The 23,382-nt window shown below is 40.9% G+C and overlaps 2 protein-coding genes across 2 annotated transcripts; one reads left to right on the top strand and one right to left on the bottom strand.

Moving 5' to 3' along the window:
• Nucleotides 1-98: 98 nt before the first annotated feature.
• On the bottom strand, nucleotides 99-2,681 carry LOC136103921 (14 kDa phosphohistidine phosphatase-like). Its single transcript, XM_065842430.2, has 3 exons — nucleotides 2,469-2,681; nucleotides 1,899-2,023; nucleotides 99-285 (listed from the first exon to the last, which is right to left on the bottom strand). Exons 1-3 carry the CDS (start codon nucleotides 2,596-2,598, stop codon nucleotides 193-195), a joined length of 348 nt encoding a protein of 115 aa, XP_065698502.1. The 5' UTR covers nucleotides 2,599-2,681; the 3' UTR covers nucleotides 99-192.
• Nucleotides 2,682-14,966: 12,285 nt separating this feature from the next.
• On the top strand, nucleotides 14,967-23,133 carry SELE (selectin E). Its single transcript, XM_065842281.2, has 14 exons — nucleotides 14,967-15,581; nucleotides 15,865-15,939; nucleotides 16,360-16,746; nucleotides 17,528-17,635; nucleotides 17,758-17,943; nucleotides 18,576-18,761; nucleotides 18,868-19,053; nucleotides 19,604-19,789; nucleotides 19,896-20,081; nucleotides 20,349-20,534; nucleotides 21,129-21,236; nucleotides 21,669-21,690; nucleotides 21,814-21,886; nucleotides 22,223-23,133. Exons 2-13 carry the CDS (start codon nucleotides 15,903-15,905, stop codon nucleotides 21,869-21,871), a joined length of 1,836 nt encoding a protein of 611 aa, XP_065698353.1. The 5' UTR covers nucleotides 14,967-15,581; nucleotides 15,865-15,902; the 3' UTR covers nucleotides 21,872-21,886; nucleotides 22,223-23,133.
• The last annotated feature ends 249 nt before the right edge of the window (nucleotides 23,134-23,382 follow it).

Here is a 23,382-nt window from a genome sequence, read left to right as displayed (position 1 = left end):
TAGAACTGCAGATTCTGCACAAAGGAATGATCTGAAAGATATCTGGGGAGTGATTACTAAGAGTATAATAAATTACAGCAGAGCTCGGTTACTCCAGATTTATGGTAACATAAACATCCAATTTTATTTATTAAAGTAGAGCTTACAGAATTACCAGTTTTAAACTGCTTGTTGTGTTCATAAGTAGCTGATTTATTTCTTGTCATCCGACCATGTAATTTCATAATCTGTATATACTTTTTTCAGGATCTCTACAGTTACTGAATGATCTGCTTTTCCATAGCCCTGCAAGAAAGAACAAGTACTTATTAGACGTGTACAGATACTAAGTCCACAGAACCACCAAGTTCTTGTCAACACAAATTACCCAGTTATGATTTGATACTTCAAATAATTCACACACAAATCTAGTTTCTGGAAAAGTTATTGTCACAGTATCAAGTTTTATTTTTCTGTTGTCCTCTCCAATTCCCCCACCCTGGTTCACAGAAAATGAACTGAGATAATGTCAAGCAATCTCAAGTAATAAAGGATGTGTTTTTCACATCATGATTTCTCCAGCAGAAAGGTGTTCTTAAAATGTTCCCAATCCCTCAGCTACCATAGTTACTGAGTGTTCCTTTAAACCACAGAGATTGCACTGACCCACTTGAATGGATGAGCATAAAAACATCTGATTTGTTTCAGCTGAAGGAAAAGGGAATAAGAAGCCACATGTGTGAACATTTGAGTAATATTCTAGCCAGTAAAGAAATCACAGTCTTCATGTTTTATTTATTTGCAATCTTGCCATAGCTGGTAAAAGCATAATTTAAATACCTGTGGCATCAACGTACCAAAAGCAGAGAAACAAAGTATTTTCTATGGACATTGCATTACAGGAGCAAGAGGTCACCACTGCCTCTTAACACTAAATTGGCAGCTGAATTAATAATACAGGTGTCAAGCCTCATATAAAAATACGGTTATAACAAGGACCCACAACCACAAGAATTTAGTAGAATAAGCATTATACACTGCCCTTCCACCCCATAAATATCCTAAAGAGTTTCTTTTTTTATATGATTCCAGGTAGCAAGAGTCATCTTGGAACAAAAGCAGCACTAACATTTAAAAAAAAACCAATTCAAATTCCAACCTTCACCTTACCAAGGTAAATAGATTTGAAGTAACCACCACTTTTTATAAAAAATTCATTTAACTTAATAGAACTATTTTCTCCTTGTCTACATTAGAAGCCTAGAATCTTTACTCACAGTATTACTACAGAAGCAGCTGTGTTCATCACAGAGCAACACTGGAAACAGACTATAGCATTTTCCTTAAATTCAAGAAATCCTTACTGCTCAATTGAGTCATAAAGAAATCAAACTTAAACAGAACAGTAGCAGGTAAGAAAAATGCTCTGGTTTTCATACTCTTGGAAATTACTTTTATTCGCACAAAATGCATTTATCTGAAACTACATCTTCACCACTGGTTGTACTCTTCTCAATGCATACATAGAACATTCACAATTTAGCTGGTCAACTACCAACCAACATTTTTATTGGCAAATAAAGATCACAATATAGCTGCGTCAGGACCCTGAAGCCACAAATGAGCTATTCCTGCTCTGGCAGTAAGGCAAAAAAATTCCACATCACAAGATGCTAACGTCTATTTTTAGCCCCAATTATAACTTGAAGCTGATATTATTCCACATTAAGTTATCTAATTATTTTTGCTTTGGTCTCCTGCCTTTAAAAAGAAGTGCTCTAATCCATCTCACAAGTGAGCCAGACAAATTTTCCAGTTAATGGTTATGCTGTGATTCAAGTTGCTGAAAGCCATCACGCAGTAAAACCCCAAACCATCACAGATGAAAGGATGTGAAGGAATATAAGAGATGCACTTACTGTAGAAAGCCCAAACACCCTAATTTTCTTGTCTTTGCTATTATGATCAATTTTCCCTCCTCCAAGGCACTTGCATTCATATCCCAGCTTTTCCATCTCAGGATTTACTTTTTCAAATATGTGATCTGCACAAAAAGAATGGTTAGAGCCGTGAGAATACACACGAGGCATAAGATCCCCTAGAACTCTTATTTTCAGCTATTTTACACTCATTTTCCTCCAGTTCCCTTCTTTTCACCTGCAGGACAGGGAGGTCTCTCTCAATGAACATAGAAAAGCTTGAATTAAGGTTCCTTATTTCATTTTTTTACTCAGTTAACACATCTCATTCTCCCAAATTATCAGGTTTGGAAATGGCATCTGACAGACATCGACCCACTTTTCGTATTTGCATGAGACATCTATAAGGCGGGAAAGAAAAAGGGGAGGGGGTCCCAAGCTGTGCCCGCTGACACCAGTCCACACAGACCAGGGGTTCCCCTCGGATTCGCTGGGAACCGGGGGCCCCGTCCCGCACCTGAGGGCAGGCCCCGCTAACGCCCGCTTCCCCAGCCCCGGCCTGGCACCCACTGTGGAACTCGGCCGCCTTGGTGCCGCGGACGATGTCTCGCTGCTCGCCGCCGCCCGGGCGCTGCAGCCGCACCAGGATGTACTTGAACGTGCCCTCGGGGTCGATCTCCACGTCCCGCACCGCCGCCATGGCGGGGCCGCCAGCCCGGGGTGGGGGGGAACGGGGCCGCGTCACCGCCGTCCTGCGCGGCGGGTGGGAACGCGCCGCTCGCGCCCGGGGGCGGGGCAGGTGCTGCCGCCGCTATGAGGGATCGGGGCCGGGTTAGCAACGTCGGGTGCTCCTCACAGGCTACGAGAGGCCGCAGAGGAGTCACGTTTCGGGTTGCCTGTCGAGGCCTTAAGGGTGCCCCTGACCATGAGCCCCTTCCTTAACAGCCGTTCTGCTTCTCCCCCAGCTCACAGAACTGGGGCCGTGCAGCGGGCACCTTCCAACCAACAGTGGTAGCACTGATAAGCAAGGGCAAAGATGGCAAAGGAAACGCTTATGGTATGCCTCAGATAGAAGCTAAACTGTGAAAGAATTTGTCTTTCACAAGGAGAGTGTGCATCTGGCTTGACCTGATAGGAGTTTAAACTGATAAGTTTGTGACTTGGTTATAGGTAAAGCAGAACTTTGTCCTAGTCTCCCTAATGCTTTTGTCTTCCCAAGCACCTGCCTTGTGCAAAAGTGGTTTCCCATGCCATGCTGAGCTCTAGGAGCTTCCTGTTGGCTTATAGGCCAAAGACAGAAATCCCCTGCTCTGGGCGGTAATTGTTAGTGTGTCACTTTATGGGTCTCGGGGGTACAAAGAGGATGGCACGGGGCAATGGGGGTCTTATGGCAGAGACAGCCTGCCTCCCATAAAACTGCGCAGAGGGACTTTTCTTTTATAATGGGATTACTCATCTAACCGTGGCAGTGACTGCCATGCTATTTTCTGAAAAATAAGGGGGCTTTTTATTTATTTGCTCAAGGACACTCTTCACAGCGGTGTCCCAAAAAGCTTTGTTGTGAGGGAAAGTATTGTAAGTATCTCAAATTACAGCAAACCACTGTGATGGTATTAATAACTAGGACAGGGTAGTGGATATTTTTCTTGAGTAGTTCTAACCAGTGCTTGTTTCCTGTTCTGTGTTACATATGGGGCTTGTTTTCCTCTATGGTTTGCAGGCTTTGGACTGGACCCAAATGATGATAAAGCTGCGTTGTTATTCCTTATGCCCTTCCTATCATCAGGTTGTTTTAATCTGCAAGGCCTTGTACGATTCACTTATCCTTGTGTTATCGTTGGTTGTGCCAATATTGCAAGGTACCCTGGAGTGAACTGAACTGCTGGTGTAACAGAACGTGTGGTTATGCAGTTGTTAGGCTGAATCTGGAAGACCTCAGCAGAGTTATTGGTAGGGCTCCTGATCTGAACGTGGTCAAACTTCTCTACGTATGCCAGCAACCAGGGAGATTAAAAAGAAGGAACAAAAATTCTGTGGTTCATGTGCCATGGTGTGATGGCAGGGTATGACTACTGTAGCTGTCCTTGTTCATTTTCATACAGGTATGAAATATTCTGGTGTGTGTCATATTTTTACCTTCTGAAAGTACTTCATGAGTGTCTTGAGAGGGATAAAGCAGATAACGCCTTGTTTTCTCTGTTGCATCCGTTATAAGAGGGTCCTATGACTATGTTTTTGTGTTTAATAAATGTTGAAAGCGTTACTAAATGTCACCTCAGTTTGAGATCATGATAGATATCAGTGTTACTGTATGGCTGCGAATTTGATGAGTACAGGTGGAGAACAAAGACACTGTGGTTGTTCCTGCTGAGGGAATGGATTCCTGTGTATCAGGTGAAATATTTGGGTGATGCAAACTGCTGATGGGGACAAGTAGATTATTGTTGTCACACTTAACTGCATTTCTGCTGGGCTTTGTGGTGGCATTAAGGCTGTCGTATCTTGTATCAGTGTGGGGGTTTTTTTGTTGTTTTGTTTGTTTTACTTTAGGTGTATATGCTTATAAATGTGTAAATGGACTTCCCATTTAAATGTTTCCACGCATTCGAAGATTAGATCTTCACAAAAGAGAATCCTTGCCCATAGAAGGTTCATAGCTTCTCTGTCCCTTTCTCTAGATCAGTTCTGTGTAGTCAGTATTTTGCTATCAGACTTCAGTTATGGACCTACTTTCAAAATTCAAGCAAAGCACTAAGTATAGCATTTCATCTCCTCTGCTGGGCTGAATGTCAGGAGTCCAGCTCTGAGGCTAAATTACATTTAGAGTCACACTGCAGCCTGCAAATAGGTTGAGTATCTGAGATTACTCCTTTCCCCCTCATTATGTTCTGTGCTTCCGCCTTCAGCTAAAGTCACTGAGTGGAAAAGTGTAGTACAGTGTAACTGAGAGTTACAAAGAAAACATACTTCTTTCCCTTTTTGAGTAACCTGGTAACAGAAAGGATCCCTGAAAAAGCTTGGGGTTAAAAAGCCCAAATGGGTTACCCCTTGTTCAAAGCTCATGAGGTTTTCTAATCTGTAGTTTAAAGCTAATTTGGCCTCAAGCAGAATTTTTAAGAAATTGTTATTGACTGTTGACAGCTGTAATTTATTTTATCAAATTGGATTGAATGGAGTGATAGGGAAGAGAAAGGTGAGGCTGAACTGTGGCTGGATGTGGAGATATCAAAGCCAGTTGTAACTGAACAAGTTCAGGTAGTCGAAGTCATCTGGCTACAGAAACACAGAAGCCAACTGGCTTATCCTGCCAAAACCCAGGATCAATTTACTGTGCAGGTTTTGAACCTGCTATTTCTAGCTTGCTTGCAGTGCCCAGGCTGCACCAGTTAACTCATGTGGTATCTTAAAGTAAGAAATTGAATTGCAGTTCAAGATCAACTATAAAATATCATTTGAGAATATGCAAAAAAACTGTGAGTCAGGAGTATCTTAATGTCAAAACATGCTCATATTTATTTTGTTATTTAACCTCTGAACAGCAAGTGACTAGAAAAGGAATATTAATGTTGTACAAATGTGTTAAATATATATTATACTGCAGTGAAGCTAATAATGGGATTCTCTCCAGACATTAGGCCAGTCCAGGTTACCAGAGTCAGGAAAAGGGAAACAATCATCTTGAACTCCAGCTTTATAAATTTTTCCTTTTATTGAGTTATTTGACAGCAGAACACAAGATGTAAGGATGTGCTTGGCCTATTGTTGTGTTACAGGAAAATATTAAGAAAAGATTTTTTGGAGTAGGTAATTTCCATTGCATGTAACTCTCATACAAGAGAGAAAATAAAATGAGCGTTAGCTTTCAGTTATACTTGCCCCTTGAGCTGAGCTGAAGAATGCCTAATACACCAGTGCAAATGAAGGACACTGTTGTAAATTATTACTATCATGGACATCAAAGATCACAGGTCTGCTTTGCTGCTTGGCCTGCTCATTTTAATAGGCTTTGAATGAATATTTTTCGTCAGCAGCTATTGATTAGCAACTCCTCAGATTAGCAAAGAGGCCAGAACAAATGCAGGATAATAACATTATCTCTCTTGATATTAACTTCTTTTGGATCTGTCCATGTCTAGTCAGTTCAGAAGCCAGAGACTTGGTTTGTACACTGGAAGTTGAGAATCTGAGCCAACCTCCGGCATGCAGGAGTGCAAAGGACCTCTGCTGTGTCCTTTATCCCTTGGTCTCGTATGAGCCCTTTCAGAAATTGAACATAAAACCAAGTTTTGGTGATTTTTTCCTACTCATAGAAAGCAGTTTTATAACCTCATTGCTGTGCTGGATAGAAACTTCCTCTTAATTTTCAGTCTACATTTACTCACAGATGGTTTATATCCTTTTTTTAGTCCAACCTGCCTTGAAGTACTGGACACGTGTCCCTGCCTCTAGAAGTCCCCTTGGTCAGTGAAACCAGTCTGCTGGGTTTGTTTTCAGGGCTCTGCTGTCCTTTGGTTGTCCTTCCCTGCCCTTAGTGTCCCTGCCTTACAGCATATGTTGGGGGCATGACAGAAGTATGGTGTGCAGGTGATGATTCCAGAGTCCCAGCTGTTACTCTGTGCTCTGTAGAGACGAATGGTGTGAATGAGTTGTTTTAACTGATCAGGGTTCATTTATGTGGGATATATGACATCCTGACTAGAAGGGCCTTTCAGCCACAGCTGCTTTTCTTCAAGATAAACTCATGAATTTGCCTTCATGGAGCAGAGATATGAGGGTATTTTGAATGGTGGTTTTAGGGTTTGGAGATAGCCAGCAGGGAAACTGTGTCCTTCCTTAGTCATGGTGTTGGAATTGCAGTTCCCTAGGAAAAAAATCAGAGTGAAGAAGATGGATGGGGAATGTAATTGTATCGTCTTACTTCCAGAATTCTTGATATAGATTGAAGGAAAAAGGTAGATTATTTTTATCATTGTGGTGATCTACTTATATTTTTGTCTGTGGGCTGATTTAGCTGTAGCAGTAATTCTGCTTTGAGACAAGGTACATCACATGCAGAGCAAAACAATGAAAAGTTGCTTTCCCAGATGCTGGCATTCGGGTCAGAGAGTAGTGTTTGCTATACATAGGAATGTATTCTTTTTACTCTTGTTACATACCCTAGTAAGTGAAGTGCCTTTAAAAGGGCATGTACACTGTTTATTTCAGGTGAAGAAAATTGAATCCTGACTTGGAGAACAGATGCAAACCCACAGAACTAGTGGTTTAACTTATTTTTTTTTCCTCCCAGTAGCTAATGGTACAACCTGAGTAAGAGATGAAAAATTACAATACTGTCAATTTTGTTCTGAATTCTTTCCCATTGCTTCAAGTGTCTAAGCAAATGTATTAGCTCTCGTTTTTTTTAATAGAGAATGGATCTCCTTTGACTTAACCTTTAGATAAACATTTGTCTGTCTTTGACTCCAGAGGATATAAAACAACTGCATTCCTAATTTGCTTATATTCTGGTAGGCATAAATCAAGATCTTTTATTCTGTTTTGTCACTAGGGTAGCTTCTCCATTGTAGTTTATGTATGCAGTCTAACATTATGGAAATTTTGTTGGAAGAAATGCAAATAAGTTCTTAACTGCTTCAAATAAGAACATCATTTTTATAGGTGATAAATGACAGTCTCTTCACATGCTGCTGATTATTACTTCTGTAGTCTAAATAAACAGACTCTGCTACTAATTGCAGTTGTGTGACTACAAAACATGAATAAACGCCTGTTGATGAATGAGAGGAAAAAACCCAACTAATATTCAAGAAAGATAAATATGGAACCATAGATCAATCATTTAGGTTAGAAAAGACCTTTAATATGACAAAGTCCAACCGTAAAGTGAATGCTGCCAAGTTTGCCACTGAACAGTGTCCCTGAGCGCCTCAATATCCCCAGGGATGGTGACTCAACCACTTCCCTGGGCAGCCAGTTCCAGTACTTGACAACCCTTTTGCCGAAGGGTTATCTGTGGGCTGTGCGGGGTATGGTACCTGCTTTGCATTTGAGAAAAATGACTTTGTGGATTGCTTTTTAAGGCTCAAATATGAAAGTGCAGCAATTTTAGGGTAGGTGACAGACTCACACTTCCTGATGAGTCAAGAAATCTAGAAGTGGCGGAAGAGCAAAATCTTAACTGGAAAGTTATAGTATTGTTTTCAGGCCCAGGAAATAAGGAAGGTCCTAGTGATCTTGACACCAGTTAATTGTAACTTTAAAAAGCCTTGTGGTGTGGTTTTTGTCTGGGGAATTATAAAATTGAGCAATTTAACGCCATTGCTTTCAATGTTATTGATGAATTTTTGTTCTTGAAGCAACTACTATGTGCGTCATTTGAAGTACCTGCCACTAATGATCTTATGTTAAACATACACGTCCTAAAAATAATTGCTTATCTGGCTGATAGAAATAAACTTATTTCTTGTAATAGTTCATTAATGGTGTGGTTGTGGCAAACTTGTGGTGGAGTGGCTAGAATGCTTCTCAAAGAGGACTTAATTCAAGAACTTCTGTTCTCTCGTGGTCTACTGACTGAGAAAAGTCCTGAGTATAATAGTATGAATAATACGCCTTTGGCTGTTGGTGGGTCAAGTTCTACTTCTCAGTGCTGTGCAGTCATTCCTTGTACTTTGGTCTTCTGCTTTGAAAATTTCAGATACCAGATGATAACATCTCATTCAACAGAATGCCAGAAGCTTTGCTGATGGGCCTTTCTGCTGCTTGGTTTTATTAATGGCATCAGACAGTGATGACAGTCGCTGGCGCTTGGCTTTCCATACAGATGTTGGTATCACCCAAAGCGCCTTTTAGGTATATGGTTCAAAACTTGTAGATCCTTAAAAAATGTCTCTAGTTTATGATCTGCTGCAGATAACACTTGGAAAGGTTTTTTTACTCCCAGAAAAAGAGTAAAGAACTAAAATATCTGGACTGGTCTTCTCTGAAGTTTGTTTAGCAGATTTCTTTCTTGAGTTCATGGGGTGGGCAATTTGGGCTGAAAACTAATGCAGAAAGCTGAGAAATTACAACATTTGAAGTTACAAGGTGGTGTGTTTAATGATTAAAAAATTGTTTTTGAACACTACTTTAATTATGGACTCAAACACATTAAATACTCTGTCCTTTGGTATATAAACATTATTTAAATGAAACTGACCTAAGCACTGAAAAGAGCAGACCTGAAACTCAGAGTTCATAAACCAATGGTGAGATGTATTAAGGAAGTGAAGCTACTGCCCTGTTCATCCTTTTGTGTTGTCTCTCCCTCGTAACACTGCAAATGGAGAATGGGAGGTGGTGTCAGCACTCCGGTGCTACTGGTAGTTCACATGCTGTCTGGTAATCAAAACAGTGTTTTCTGGGAAGAGAGCTGAGGGAGAAGCTATTCAAAGAATTTGCAAAACAACAAACATTTCTCATGATGACTGCTTCTACAGAACCAACCACCTGCTTTATCTCCTGATCCTGCAACTTCCTCTCCTCTCATTTGCTAAAAGCTGTAGCTGTTTTGTTCCTCAGAGCCAGCGTCCCCACCAGTGTCACACCTGGGACATCACACCTGCTGAGAGTGTGGCACTGTGGAACAGACCTGGGCAGTAAAACCAATAGTGCTGGGTCTATGCATGGCTTATACAGATTATTCTTTCTTACGTGTGCATGATGGGTGGCAAGGCTCCAAGAGCTTCTCTGCCATAATTTCCAGCAGTAGAATTAGAAATAATCAAGTTCTGCACGGGATCGGTTCCACCTGCAGCTGCAGGCAGCCAAGTATGCGTGATGCTAAGACCAGCCCTGCTTTTATCTTAGCTCGAGGTGTGAGCTGTTGCCTCTGCTCCTTTGTTCTGTTTCATGTTTCAATGCACTGAATCACACCTTGCCAGTGCAAGTGGTTCTTGGCCTCAGGTCAGATTATTGAATGTGTATTTTTGCCTGCTTGGAGGAAATTGAGCAGCATGAGTCACATCAGAGAGTTCCCGAAATGAGAAGTGGAGATAAGGTTTTTCTGGCTCCCGGGGTTTCACTCCAGACAGAGTGGAGACTCTCTTAGGCAGCCTGAGAAATTCCACCTTCTTTGTGGCAGTTGTATCGCCTACCTTATTCACACTTAATGAGACACAGAGGCTGAGGGATGAGCATGTTTTCGGAAATTATATTTTCTTCCCATCTAGACCTTGGGGAAAACTTGTGCCTTAGACCTTTTGTCTCTGAATTTCTAAAGAATTAGTGTTTCAAGCTCCCCTCCAAACAGGAAACACCTTCACTACTGGCATCAGAAATCTTTTTTCCCCTTCAAGGCTGGCTAAAGCTCTTACTTTTCTACTGAGTGTTACTGTGCGTGAAGATGGAGATTTTTCCATGACTTCAAAATTTCAAGTGGTTTTACAGCTCTTTACTATGGGATAAATGTCTGTTATACAAACTATTTTGACATGAATACTTGAAGTATTTAATTTAGGAATGCTAAATATAGCTGCTAGGAGAGAGGTGGAACTGCATTACACAGAGGTACTTAATTCTCTGGTTTTGTCTGTTGACATGAAAGCATCATTAAAATGTTTAAAAAGGAGTACTTGGAAATATGTAGATGCAGTTATCTTATAATGTAAGTAATGAGCCACGGAAAATTAATCTGTCTCTATATGTACATACATGTGTATGTTCTGGTTACCTGAAATCCCACCATATCCTGTATTTGTCTTGGTTTTTGTGATTTCAGCAAGTTCAACAGATACTTTTAGATGATCTAAAGTTGTTTTCCACTGCATTCTATTTTATAAGCTATTGATAAAGATATTGACAAATGTTTCTCAAACCAAGACTTGAAAATCACCAGCAGAAAGCCAGACACCATGAAACTCCTGTTCTAGCGTTTCTTGGCCTCCTTATTTAGAAAAATTCCCTTCAAAATTTTGTCACTACAAATCAATCCGACCACTGCTTGTTATGCACCAAGTGGACATAAAGAATTGTTCATCACATGCCTCCTGTGTACTCTACAATACATTTAAGCTTTACTGAATAGATTTTTGTCCTCTAGCACCCTTTTCTACAGCAGGGTGGGAATGAAAGTTAAATGCCTTGGGTGTTTGCTCATAAACCATATTTTCTGAGCATGTGTTACTTGAAGTGTGATCTGTGGGGAGCTAATAGTTTGGAAGATTAGATCACTTACAATCTCCTTACAAATCAGACAAGCATTCCTATGTGTTTCAGAGAAGCAAAAAAATGGTGGTGTTCATAAGAAATAAAATGAGTAAAGTGTTTTGTTTTGCTGTAAAAATAGTGCAGGATATCAAGATTGTATGAGAGGGTTCTAGTTTCTTTTCCAAAAGAGAATAAAACTTTGAACTCATTCTATGTAATGTGTGAACTGTGTTGCTCAGGATTTGATTGTATTTTGTCTGCAGCTTTCTGAAATTGTGGTATTTAAGATCAGGTGCAGTGTACCAGATGAGATTTTGCAATGGCAGATTGGATAGAATAATTGCAAAATTTTCCTTAACACATTCCTCTTAATATATATCACTCCTTACTTTTAAAAATGACAACAAATTGTTAACCCATATTGAATTTGTGATCTGCTATAACTCCTAGTTCTTTTTCTGCAATTCTCCTGCCTAGCCAGCAGTTTCCCCGCTTTGTTTCCTTTTTGTTGTTGTTTGGTTTTGTTTTGGTGTGTGGTTTTTGTGGGGTTGGTTTGTTTTAGATTAAGACCATTGTGCTTCTTTCTCTCGATTTGTCATTATTTCTTTAGGATCATGTTTCTAATTTATTAAAACCTTCAAGTCCTATATTGGTCCTTTGGAACTCTTACAATTCCTGAAATCCTGGTGTTCTCTGCAGATTTTCTAGACATTTTAGATGATAATTTACCATCCAACTTAAATTAGTTCAAGTCAGTTCAGGGTAAGCCCTTGCAGGGCTCATTTCTATGGATGTCTCAGACTGACAGTGATCTATGAAAAACTGCCCTTGGAGTAGTGGTTAAATGTCTCGCATGTTCATTTTATGGTGATTTCAGCTAAGCACTATTTCACTTGTTTGCTTGTAAGAATGTCTCATGGTACAGTACTAAAAGGCTTAATTATAGCAAACTATAGTGCACTGTTGTTTCTTCATTACTCGCTCGGCCTTGAAGTACAAACTAGATTGATCTTCCAAGAATAAATCAATAATATCAATGTCAGCTGTTCTTGACAGCTTAGTAGCCTTCTGCTGATTTTCCAATTGTTTTCTCTAAAGTTTTTTCAGTGTGGTTCTGCTGTCTTTCCTAGAGGCTCATGTGGAATGCCAGGCTTCTAATTAATTACCTTCCTTTCCTAGATACAGAGGCAGTATTTGCTTTTTGACAGCAATCTGACACCTTTCCCCATACTCTCAAAGATTGTTACTGAGTGTTCAGATACTTAAACAGTAGCTTGATTGGCTGTAATCTAAATAATCATAGTTTTTCCATAGTCTGACCTGTTCTCTTTTCCCAATGCATGAGGCTATTACAGTGAGTATCTGTTAACTTGTCTCTGTGCAGAAAGAAATGACATTTGACATGTCACCTCCCAATTGCTGTCCTTTAAAGAGCAGAGCTGGTTTTTGTTGTTCTTACTCCTAATGTGTTTATATAGCCTTTTCTAACCTTTTGTGTCTCACAGTGGTCTATCAAATAAACCTTCCAACTGGAAAATGAGTTGTTGCTACATAATCCTTGTTAGGCACCTCCGTTTGTAAGGGAAAAGAAGTGATCTGGAGTATTCACATTCACTTGTAAAAAGCCAAGCTTTCACTTGTGGAAATGAAGGTCTGGATTGTATAGGAACAAGGGGCGGTTGGCATTTCTAAACCTGTGACTTGATTCAGGTTTAGTATTTCATGTTTTTCTGTTAGAGAGGAGTTGGATTAATTTTAAGGAACTATTGCTGTTCACGTAGCACAAGAAAGGAGTGAGTGGACAGCTGCACCCAGCTCAGTGCGGCACAAGAAATGATGTTCTTATATTCTCAAATCAATTGGTGAAGGAAGGAAAAAAAACCACCAACGTAAAATAACAATGAGAAGAGAACAAATAAGTAGCAACATAGAAACCAGCTAAGAGGCAGACTGGATGGCATTTCTAGCTTGAATATCTGCAGTTCAAACTAAGTGACCATATTGAAGATATTTTTCCTGAAATACCTATATGACTTAGGTCCAATATAAGCTTTAGCTCACAGGAATCCCAGTCTTCCTGAAAAACAAGGTTGAAATTTTTAAGTGCCTTTGACTTTCAGTAATGAGATTTTAACCTCTCAGTTGCGTGCTTTTGAATATGCTTTTCGGGCTTGCTTTCTTCTGAAAAATTTGCATTTGCATTCATCTTCCATTATGTTAAAAGGAGATAAAAATATAATTGGTGGATGGCAGAATTCCCTGGGAAAAACCAAAAAGAGTCCCATGCGAGTGATGCACAAGGGAATGCTGCCAATAAAAAGAGACAGTCTTTTTTTAGGCTGGAGTTTTTACAGGCATATTGCTTTTAGGCTTTGGTGGTTTATTTTTTTTCTGTACTTTTTTATCTGCTGCAGACAAGAGGTCTCAGACAGCCCTTGTGAAGGAAAACTATTGTAAACTGTGAAATGCTCGCTTCCTTCCTCCGGAGATTCCACTGGCAAAGCGATTCTGATAAAGTTTCCTCCACTCAACTTTGGAGCTTCTGCCACGAGAAGGACGAGCACTTACCAGTAGGAAGCTCATAAAATGACTTGAAAAAGTGAATCTCCAGGAAAAAGTGCAATATTTTCTGCCTACTGGCTCCATTGAGGATAGAAACTGTTTTGGAGCTGTCTATAATTTTTCTGTATATACAATTATAACAGCTGATCAATGTTTTAGAAAAAAATGGCTGTCCGATGAAAAGTCATTATCATTAGCTTCTATTAGGATGAAGTGTACAGAACCCCTGGGAAATTAGGCCACTTGACAAATATTTTTCTGTGGAAAAAATTAGGAATTGATACTAGCCAAGATCTTAGCCTGGGATCCAGGAGCCACTGATTTTTATTCTCTAAGAACAGGCTGAGGATCCAAAATAGGTGCTCAGACGTGTGCTGTATAACTATAATTATGCTTTACAGATATGATGTGGGTGCTAGCCTGTGTCCTTCTCTTGCTGACAACCTGTGTTGAGTCCTTTACATGCTGAGCATCGTTAAACCTTGCCTATGATAGTCAATCTTTATCCCTGGAATACCAGTTTGGCAACTGGACTGTCTGGTGCAGCCTCCATAGTTAATACCTGCATGGACAGGGAACAAGGGATTGGGTGACATGGCAGATCAGGCACAAGGGAGTAACAGCACTTTGTGTCAACCAGGGTTGAGAGTGCTGGGGAATGTGGACTCTGCAACAAGCTTCTAGTGTCATGTCCTTGCACAGGGTTGAGAACTAAAGTGTCAGTCGTGATGCCCGTTCCCTACTGACAGCTCTCAACAGTACTTATGAGACCTTCTATAACGGAGGCGAGAAGGCTACTTAAGTGAGAATATGTAAAACTACTTTTGTATATAGTGTGGAAAGTCACTTGTCTTATCACTGAAGTGGTGGAGGTGTGAGGGTGTGCATGAGGATCAAGGTGTGGAGCCTGGGGGTGCAGCTGCAATAATATTGTGCAAGGAACTGGTGATCCTTGTGCTCACTGCCTTCTCCTGTGTACTCTGAATAGCCTGTGTACCAACCCCCTATAGCAAAGTATCCATGATTAGGATCAGGAATGGGTCTCTGTTCCATGGGCACCATGTGACTGTTCTGTGTAGTAGTATAATTAATTGGTGTACACACAACAGGTGTGCATGGGTTCAGTATGACACTGGTGTATTGTCTTGTCCACCTGAAATATTGTACACACCTGTTCAGGTATTATAACTATTGACGTAAGGATGTTGGAGCATAGGGTTCAAGGGGCTCTTCAAAGCTAATTTCACATTCTAAGCTTGACTGCTACAAGTGACTGATGAATATGCCTTGTGAACAAGACTCTAGAAGAGCACCAGCAGTCCTGGGGCTGGCAAGCCTTACCACAGATGAGAACTCTGCACAGCTTGTTGTGATCCACAAGGAAGGGCTTGTCCAATGCTGCTGCTTCCATCTTTTACCCAAACTTAGTTAACCAACTGTGAGTGTTGGTGCCCTTCTTACTGAGATTCCAAAAGTACCAGCACCTCCTTGCTGCAAAGCACGATGCTAGATGAGAGTGTGGAGCCTTCTTATTCATGCAACTCGCTCAAACTAACCATCTTCCTCCTTCCTGACATCCTGGAATTGTGTGTATCTGTCAGTAAAACCCTGTAACACAGCACTTGGCAGTTTGTCAGCACAGTGTGTCTTTGTGGGAGGGTTGATACAGCCAGGGGAAGCATCAGGCTTAATGTAGGGGAGGGCCACATCCAGGGATTTTCCAAGAAATTTTTTTCCATGCATAATTTCCCGTCTGGTGGAAGACAGGCTAGTTGAGGGAATAAAAAGCCGTAGCAAAGGCAAGGGATTACACAGTGCAGACACTTGGAGCTGAATTTGAGATTAAGTCTGTACGTGGCAACTGAGCAACGGAGAGCAGTCACTGAGAAATATCGCAGAGGACTTTTGCCACCTGCCCCCCCTCAGCTGCAACCTGTGAGTATAACTGGAGCGTGTCATTCTGTTTCATTGCTCAGCTAAAGGAAAACTGGACAGATGGAATTCTGTGTTGGTGTTCTTTAAAAGCTGTTTACATTTAAAAGCCATCTTGATATTAAGAGCTGTTTTAAAATGAATAATATCCTAAAAATTGAAATACTAACTCTTTAGAATAATTGTTAAAAAGTATCTAGAAAAGATTATATAGACAGTATTTTATGTTGAGTTGTTAAGAGGTGGTATTTGTTCTTTACAAATGTGTTCCTTTGATCTCTCATAGCCATCTGCTTAAAAGATAAAGGGAGAACTCTCCAAAACATGATTTGCTTGTGGTTACTGCCTCTTCTCTCTTATGGTAAGTGTGGAAAACTAGTTGAATGGCAATATTAGCGTGACTGTTCTGTTTGAGCTCAAAATTAAACAGAATTTTGAACCTGACCTAACTTGAGCCAGGTTCACGTAGAAGAACCTCTAGCTGCGCTGGTATGTTTCCTTGCTTGACTGACAAATATGTAATTGGCTCTTGTAGTTTGCTATGAGGTCTGCAAAGCTTTGCGTAATCAGTCGTAGTTTCACAAGCTGAAGTCGCTGCACTTCATGCTGACATGCCTGGTTTGATGCTTGCCAGTTAAACGTTTGTAAAAATAGTTGCCACTACTTTTTATGCAATTTCAGATACTGACAAGTTTGCAATATTTATAGAACTTTATATATACTCTTCTAGAGAATGAGGAGGGACAAAGACACCAACTTTTTTGACTTCTTTTTGTTCTAGGACTTACAATACTGCAGGGGGTGAACTGTTGGACATACCATTATTCAGACACAAATATGACCTACAGGGAAGCAGAGCTGTGGTGCAAAAAGAGGTACACTAACATGGTTGCCATCCAGAATAAGGATGAAATCAACTATCTCAATAACTTCTTACCCTTCAATCCGGGTTATTACTGGATTGGAATCAGAAAAATTAATGAGGTGTGGACCTGGATTGGAACTAACAAAGAACTGACAGAAGAGGCAAAAAACTGGGCTTCAGGTGAACCAAATGGCAAAGGGAACAACGAGGACTGCGTTGAAATCTACATCAAAAGAGGAAAGGATGACGGCAAATGGAATGATGAACAGTGTGAGAAAAAGAAGGTTGCCTTGTGCTACACAGGTAGAGTGTAATAAAGGACATTCTAGTGTCCACCTGAGGAGATGAGATGGTGGGTGGGATGGGTTGTTTAACCTAGTCTTACATGTTAACTACCTGACCCTGTAAGCACTTGTACACTTATTCTTACTTCCAGGCCTGAGGTTGTTTTTATTCTAAGAGCTGGGTTGATCTCACCTTTTAGCTCCGAGAATATTATACGTCTTTTATGAGCAAATCACTAGACCTTCTCTATAATTAATGTAGAGAAACAGGCTCTTCCAGATGGTGTCTTTCAACCTGCTCTCAAGTGGATGTCTCAGCTAGATTACAGTGGCCCTTTTGGAGGCATCTGTTTGCTGACTGTAGACTACTGGTTAGATTAGACACGTTGTGTAGAGATGGTTAAGGCTAGGTCAAAAAAAAAAATCTGACTCACATATCAGCCAAATTAGAGCTGTGGTGAATTAATGAAGAATTTACTTGTTGAGGATTTCTACCTACCCTATAGTATATTGTTCCTTTTGCATTTTAAGTATTGCCAATATCTACCTGAGAACAAGTGGTTATGGAATTTCCTACCAGTAGAATCATTTCACTGTCAGCTAGTCTGTCAAAGGTGGCGAGTTCTGAACTCCTTCTGTGAAATGACAGGGTTAAGCTTATGTACCAAACCCTTTGCTATTTTTTAGCTGTACAAAGTGCTTGTTTAGTGCCAGAAAGATAAACAAAGTGCTAACCTGGTTTCATCAGTGGCCATTGCTGATTCTTTTATAATTTGCTGGTTTTTTTGTTTTCTTCCCAGCTTCTTGCAACCCATCTCTCTGCAGTGGCCATGGAGAATGCATAGAGACAATTAACAGTCACACCTGCCATTGTAATCCTGGATTCTATGGGCCTGAATGCGAGTTTGGTAAGATGACTTCATCCTACTTTTAAACCAGGGTGCTCCTCTTGCTAGCTAGTGTTCAGTTTGGCTTGTTGATTTACCTGCTCAGCCGGTGAGACTGACGGTATCTTCTTGTGTTTTTGAAGTTGAGGCTTGTGATCCACTAAAGAAACCTGACCACGGGAGCCTCGAGTGCAACCATCCGTTGGAGAGCTTCAGCTACAACTCGTCCTGCACAGTTCAGTGTGAGGAAGGCTATGAACTGACTGCATTGGAATCTGTATACTGTACCTCTTCTGGGGTCTGGTCAGCCCCCCTTGCAGCATGCAAAGGTAAGCTTCTCAAGCAGTGACACTTGAGCTTTCTACGTGATACATAGCTCTGTAAACTTCAGTGTTGCTCTGTTAGTAGGTACAAATTGAAGTTCTGGCCTGTTCCTTTGTAATTACGCAGTGGAGGTGCTATTATATTGCAGGACACAGGTCTCTGTGCCTGAAGAGAAGTGGGCAGGATGAATGTTCTGGCCCTGGTCTAGATCTCCTTGTAAGGAAATACTTTTCCATCTCTTAGTAGGGAACAGAGATGATCTAGCTGTGAGACTACTCAGGACGGGCCAGTTATTCCCGACTGTAGGAATTATTTTTGAAGTATTCAGCTTAGAATAAGCTACTGTTTGAAGCACATAAAAGCATCAAGCATCACTAAGTAGGAAAATTTTTGATTGTAACTATTAATAGTTGCTGTCATGAGCTGCAGATGATTTTACAGCCTTGCCTTAAGAGTCAGTGTTCTGTTTTGAGATCTTTCCAGTCCTGTATACTTTCTGAAATGGTAGCATAGTAGAGGTCTTTTCTAAAGCTTCCTTTTAGTGGATATGTTGCTAACTTTCAGGAAAGAAAAACACAACAAAACTTCTAATGGTTTGTTCCATGCTAAGCTCTGTGCTGCCTCTTATGCCTTTTAGCTGTGACCTGTCCTGCCTTGGAAGTGCCTGCTCATGGTGCTGTGAACTGCTCCCATCCCTCTGTGGAGCTCACCTGGGGTACAATGTGTGAGTTCACCTGTGAGGAAGGATTTACCCTGACAGGACCAGCCACGCTGCAGTGTGGATCTTCTGGGGCCTGGGACAGGCAGCAGCCCTCCTGTGCAGGTACCTTTACTTACCCCTGCTCACCTGAGCTCTTGAGGCTCTCAGCACTGGCATGTTGAATTCCTGAGGCGTCTGTGCTGATTGCTGTTGTGATCTTGCATTGCAGCTGTGAGGTGTGAAGCTGTAACCTGGCCAGAAGAAGGTTTTGTGACCTGTGACCATGCTCCTGAAGATCTCACCTATCGCTCACATTGTGATTTCTACTGCAGCGAGGGCTATGTTCTGGATGGCCCATCCAGTATTGAGTGTACAGCGCAGGGACAGTGGTCAGAGCCGGTGCCAAAATGCCAAGGTAAGATTTACTCAGTTGAAAATCATCAATTAAAGCTTAGAATATTTCATAGTCAGAACAGACTTCCTCATTCAAGTGCGATCAAAGTGTAAGTCATCCCTAGCATGTTTATAGGACTTCTCATAAGCAGACCTCAAGATGGGGATCATTTAGCTTGTTTTGTTAAAGAGGAAACAGCAGTGCAGGGTGACAAGCAACACTCAGGAACTGTGTCCCCAATACATGATAACAGGCTTTTGAAGTGGAGTGGAATTCTTTATTTCATACACTCCAAATGGGAGCCAGTGTTTGTTTATGCACCCTTCTTGTTGGAATATAATCTGGAGCCAGCTTCAGGATAGCTTGCATGCTTTAGATGCATGTTTAAGGGTTCTGGCTACACTGTGCATCACACTGAAATCCCCATTTCCTGAGCCACTGGTAGATCTAAAGTACTATGGCTCTGCAGGGGACAGTTCCAGGCATGATGTGTCCTCTTGTCAGCTCAAAGGAGAGTGTTTATCTGGATCTACTCCAGTCTGAGATCTGTGCTGCCTCTTATGCCTTTTAGCTGTGACCTGTCCTGCCTTGGAAGTGCCTGCTCATGGTGCTGTGAACTGCTCCCATCCCTCTGTGGAGCTCACCTGGGGTACAATGTGTGAGTTCACCTGTGAGGAAGGATTTACCCTGACAGGACCAGCCATGCTGCAGTGTGGATCTTCTGGGGCCTGGGACAGGCAGCAGCCCTCCTGTGCAGGTACCTTTACTTACCCCTGCTCACCTGAGCTCTTGGGGCTCTCAGCACTGGCATGTTGAATTCCTGAGGCATCCATGCTGATTGCTGTTGTGATCTTGCATTGCAGCTGTGAGGTGTGAAGCTGTAACCTGGCCAGAAGAAGGTTTTGTGACCTGTGACCAAGCTCCTGAAGATCTCACCTATCGCTCACATTGTGATTTCTACTGCAGCGAGGGCTATGTTCTGGATGGCCCATCCAGTATTGAGTGTACTGCTCAGGGACGGTGGTCAGAACCGGTGCCAAAATGCAAAGGTAAGATTTACTGGGTTAGCAAATACAGTTTTCTTGTCACTGGACAACACACTGAAATGTGAATTCCTATAGGGTCCTGGCTCCAAACTAAGCTCTGTGCTGTTTCGTGTTCAGCTGTGACTTGCCCTGGCTTAGAAATGCCTGCTCAAGGCTCTGTGAACTGCTCCTGTGCCAAAGTCAAATGAATTTGAAAATACAGTGGAAAAAAATAGTGCCAAAGACTGGACAGTCCTTAATGATTCTTAAGCATTGCTTTCTATATTTCAGTTGTACAGTGTGAACCACTGAGCTCTCCTGAGAAAGGCTCCATGGATTGCTTACACGGTGCTGGGAACTTCACATACAACACAGCCTGCCACTTCAGCTGTCCGGAAGGATGGAAGCTCAGTGGTTCTCATGTTCTTGAGTGTGGTCATTCAGGAAACTGGAGTGCCAGTCTGCCCACATGTGAAGGTATGTAACCTGTGACCAGCCACAGGGAGGTGGCAAGGGGTTTCTAGTCAAATGGAGTATGGAAGGGTGGAGGAGGTAACACCAGCCAGTGAGCTGGAACTTCTAGTGAAGTCCATGAGTTAAAAAGCTCAACAAAATCTCTCGGTATGTTTTTTTGAAAATAGAAGAGGGCAAAACTCCTAAAAAGTCTTGGTGAAAAATACTGATTTCTTATCCAAAAGCTACAACTTGACTTAGGGTTGGTTTGTTTGGTTTTTAATTAAAATATTTTTCATATTGAGCTTTTTCTATGTGAATAAAGAGAAACTTTTTCTAGAGAAACAGAACCTTGTGGGGAAATTTGCATGTGAGACTGGAGGTCAGACAGACCCTGGCATAGCTGGGTTGTTCCCTTGCCATTGCTTTGGCAGTGGGTGGGATAATTTTTAGTATGCAGCTTTTTATCTTCTATGTGTCCTGTTTCAATAAGAGAAAAGTAAGGGTTATAAGCTGCAATTCTGGTTCCCTTTTAAAAGCAGAAGGAAAAGGAAGAAGAGAGGGCTTCGAAGATCACACATGCTTCTTGATCTCACTGAAACGTTTTCATCCTTTCAGCTTCTGAACAAGTCAGCTATGTCTCTGTGGGCATAGCAGCCACAAGTGCCTCTCTGTTGTCCACAGCATCATTCCTTCTTTGGCTTGCAAGACGTTTCCGAAGAAATGGTGAGCAATTGGACTGGGTCCACTGGTTTTATTTACCTTTCTGAAAAATTTTCAGTGGAGGAAAAAAAAAAAAACCCTCTAAACGTCAATATCTTGCTTTTTGAAAAAGTGAAAATTGCCATACTGAGACAAATTCCAAAATTATTTTCAAGAAACCTGCATGCATGACATGTGTGGCTTTTGGATGAACATTTAAAAATCAAAAATAGTAAAAACCTGAATGTTTAGGAAGCGAGGATTAGAATATAAAAGGAACATTTTATGTTGAGATAGGGATAATGACAGCACAGTGATAACTACCTGTGATACTTACTGCTAGATAATGGCTTTTTATTACGTATTCAGAAGTTAAGAGTTTTTGAGGAGAAGAAAAAGTTTGCATAACAGGCTTTTATCTTGAAATGCTAATATCTTTTCTTATTCTTCTTGCAGCAAAGAAATTTACTCCTTCCAGGTAAGCTATGTCTCAAAAAAGCAGCATGAAACACAGTGCAATAGCTTTGTTAAAATCCAGTTGATTTAAACCAGTTGTCATTAACGTCCTTTTCATTTTTGGTTTTGTTTTTTTTTTTTATAGTAGCTGCCAGAGCCTAACCATCGAAGGCAGTTTCCAAAGTGCTGCCCAGAATGTTTAACTCAAGGTGTTTCAGGTAAGCACATGAGCTGGCTGCACTTGCACATTCTCTTCCGTTTAATCACGCAAGCAATGCTATGCAGTTGCTGAAATAGCAATATGTGCTTTGGGCTGTCTAATATGCATCTTGGCATGAAAGTTCCTAACAAGACTACTGGATTTATTGCTTTAGAAATGGTTATTCAGCTCCTTCAGGATGACTGTGCTTGGCATTCTGTCCAGCTGCATGTAGCATTAGGAACACTGTTGTGCATTTTTGCTACCTGCTGCATACAAAATTCCTCTGAAATGAGATAAAATACAAATCTATGCCAATTTTCCAATTTATAGAGGAATTTTGTTCTCTCTGCAGGAATTGAGGCCATCTTCACTTATGTCTTGGACATTTCCAGATAATGAAACTGCATGCAAATCAGCAGCTGTCCAGATGTTTTTACCTCTTGCTGACAAGATGATTGACCTTGTGTATTGTTTAGAAATTTTGAACTCAAGCTGCCTGGTATTCCCATTGAAGTCAAGCAGAGAGTAAAACTCTGGCCTTCTGGCAAAACACTGTCTGCATTCAGTCATGTAGTTATCATAACTGGGAGCTTGCCATCTCTTGTCCAGATGGTGAGCAAATAGTAAGCTGCTGCCTAAAGAGGAGGCTGGTTTCTCCTCTGGTCTACTCAAAGGTACCTAGGTGAGGTGAAGACAAGCATTATTTCACATCACTTACTACACTGCTGGAGACGTCTTCTCTGGAGTCATATAGGTTATATTTGCAGAAACAGAATAATTGGGATGAAAAGATAGTAAATGAATAGCTTTGAAACCATTTATCTGGTTTATTGTTGATTTCAGTTTATTTTAAGAGGATGTCCCAGTCAGTAAATATGCCTGTAGTGATATGGGCAATTATTTGGGTTTCTACTGCATGTCCCAGAAGACTTAGGGACTTCAAACTCTTTTTGTAGTAGCACTAGGAATTGTAGTGCTTATACTAGGTACTCTGGTTTCTGAATGCAGCAAGTAGATCTGAAATGATCTCATCCCTGTGGGATTATGCACAGTAATACAGGTGTATACATAAATGTTTAATGGTGCAATTTTTACTGTGGATATTTCTGTGCTGTTAACTGTAAATGTATTGTAAAGTACTTGTTCCCAAGTAGGTCTGTGGCCATTGACCTGGGCCCAAGTAATTTTAAAATAATTCAGAAGTGTTTGTAAGAATTTCATGCCTGCCTATTATTTACAAATAAAATGTAAGCCTGATATTTGTGTGTGTATATATATTGCAAATATGATTCATTAAGCTGTTAAAGGACTTGAAATGAGAAAGTCTTAAGTTATGTTTAAGTTATCATAAATTAAAAATCTCTGACTTAGCATCTGATATGTATTGTCCTATTTGTAACAGTATTTAATAAAATGTTTTGAATGTAATGCTTCCTTTTTGGAAACGTACATCATTTAAATGATTTATGCCAGCCCTGTGGATATGGCTTCAGCAGCAGAACTGGCTGCCTA

Source organism: Patagioenas fasciata, chromosome 6 (assembly GCF_037038585.1).
Source record: "Patagioenas fasciata isolate bPatFas1 chromosome 6, bPatFas1.hap1, whole genome shotgun sequence".
In the NCBI taxonomy this organism is placed as follows: domain Eukaryota; kingdom Metazoa; phylum Chordata; class Aves; order Columbiformes; family Columbidae; genus Patagioenas; species Patagioenas fasciata.
Note: the sequence above shows the minus strand (reverse complement) of the source record. Positions and strands in the feature narration are given on the sequence as shown.

What these genes read in the sequence shown, in the direction of transcription:
- LOC136103921 (XM_065842430.2), bottom strand. Translation starts at nt 2,598, where the DNA reads ATGGCGGCGGTGCGGGACGTGGAGATCGACCCCGAGGGCACGTTCAAG. An exon ending in CAAGGCGGCCGAGTTCCACA is followed by an intron (nt 2,024 to 2,468) that starts GTGGGTGCCAGG and finishes CTTTTTGTGCAG; the next exon opens with ATCACATATTTGAAAAAGTA. An exon ending in GGGTGTTTGGGCTTTCTACA is followed by an intron (nt 286 to 1,898) that starts GTAAGTGCATCT and finishes TCTTTCTTGCAG; the next exon opens with GGCTATGGAAAAGCAGATCA.
- SELE (XM_065842281.2), top strand. Translation starts at nt 15,903, where the DNA reads ATGATTTGCTTGTGGTTACTGCCTCTTCTCTCTTATG. An exon ending in GCAGCAGCCCTCCTGTGCAG is followed by an intron (nt 18,762 to 18,867) that starts GTACCTTTACTT and finishes CTTGCATTGCAG; the next exon opens with CTGTGAGGTGTGAAGCTGTA. An exon ending in AAGAAATTTACTCCTTCCAG is followed by an intron (nt 21,691 to 21,813) that starts GTAAGCTATGTC and finishes TTTTTTTTATAG; the next exon opens with TAGCTGCCAGAGCCTAACCA.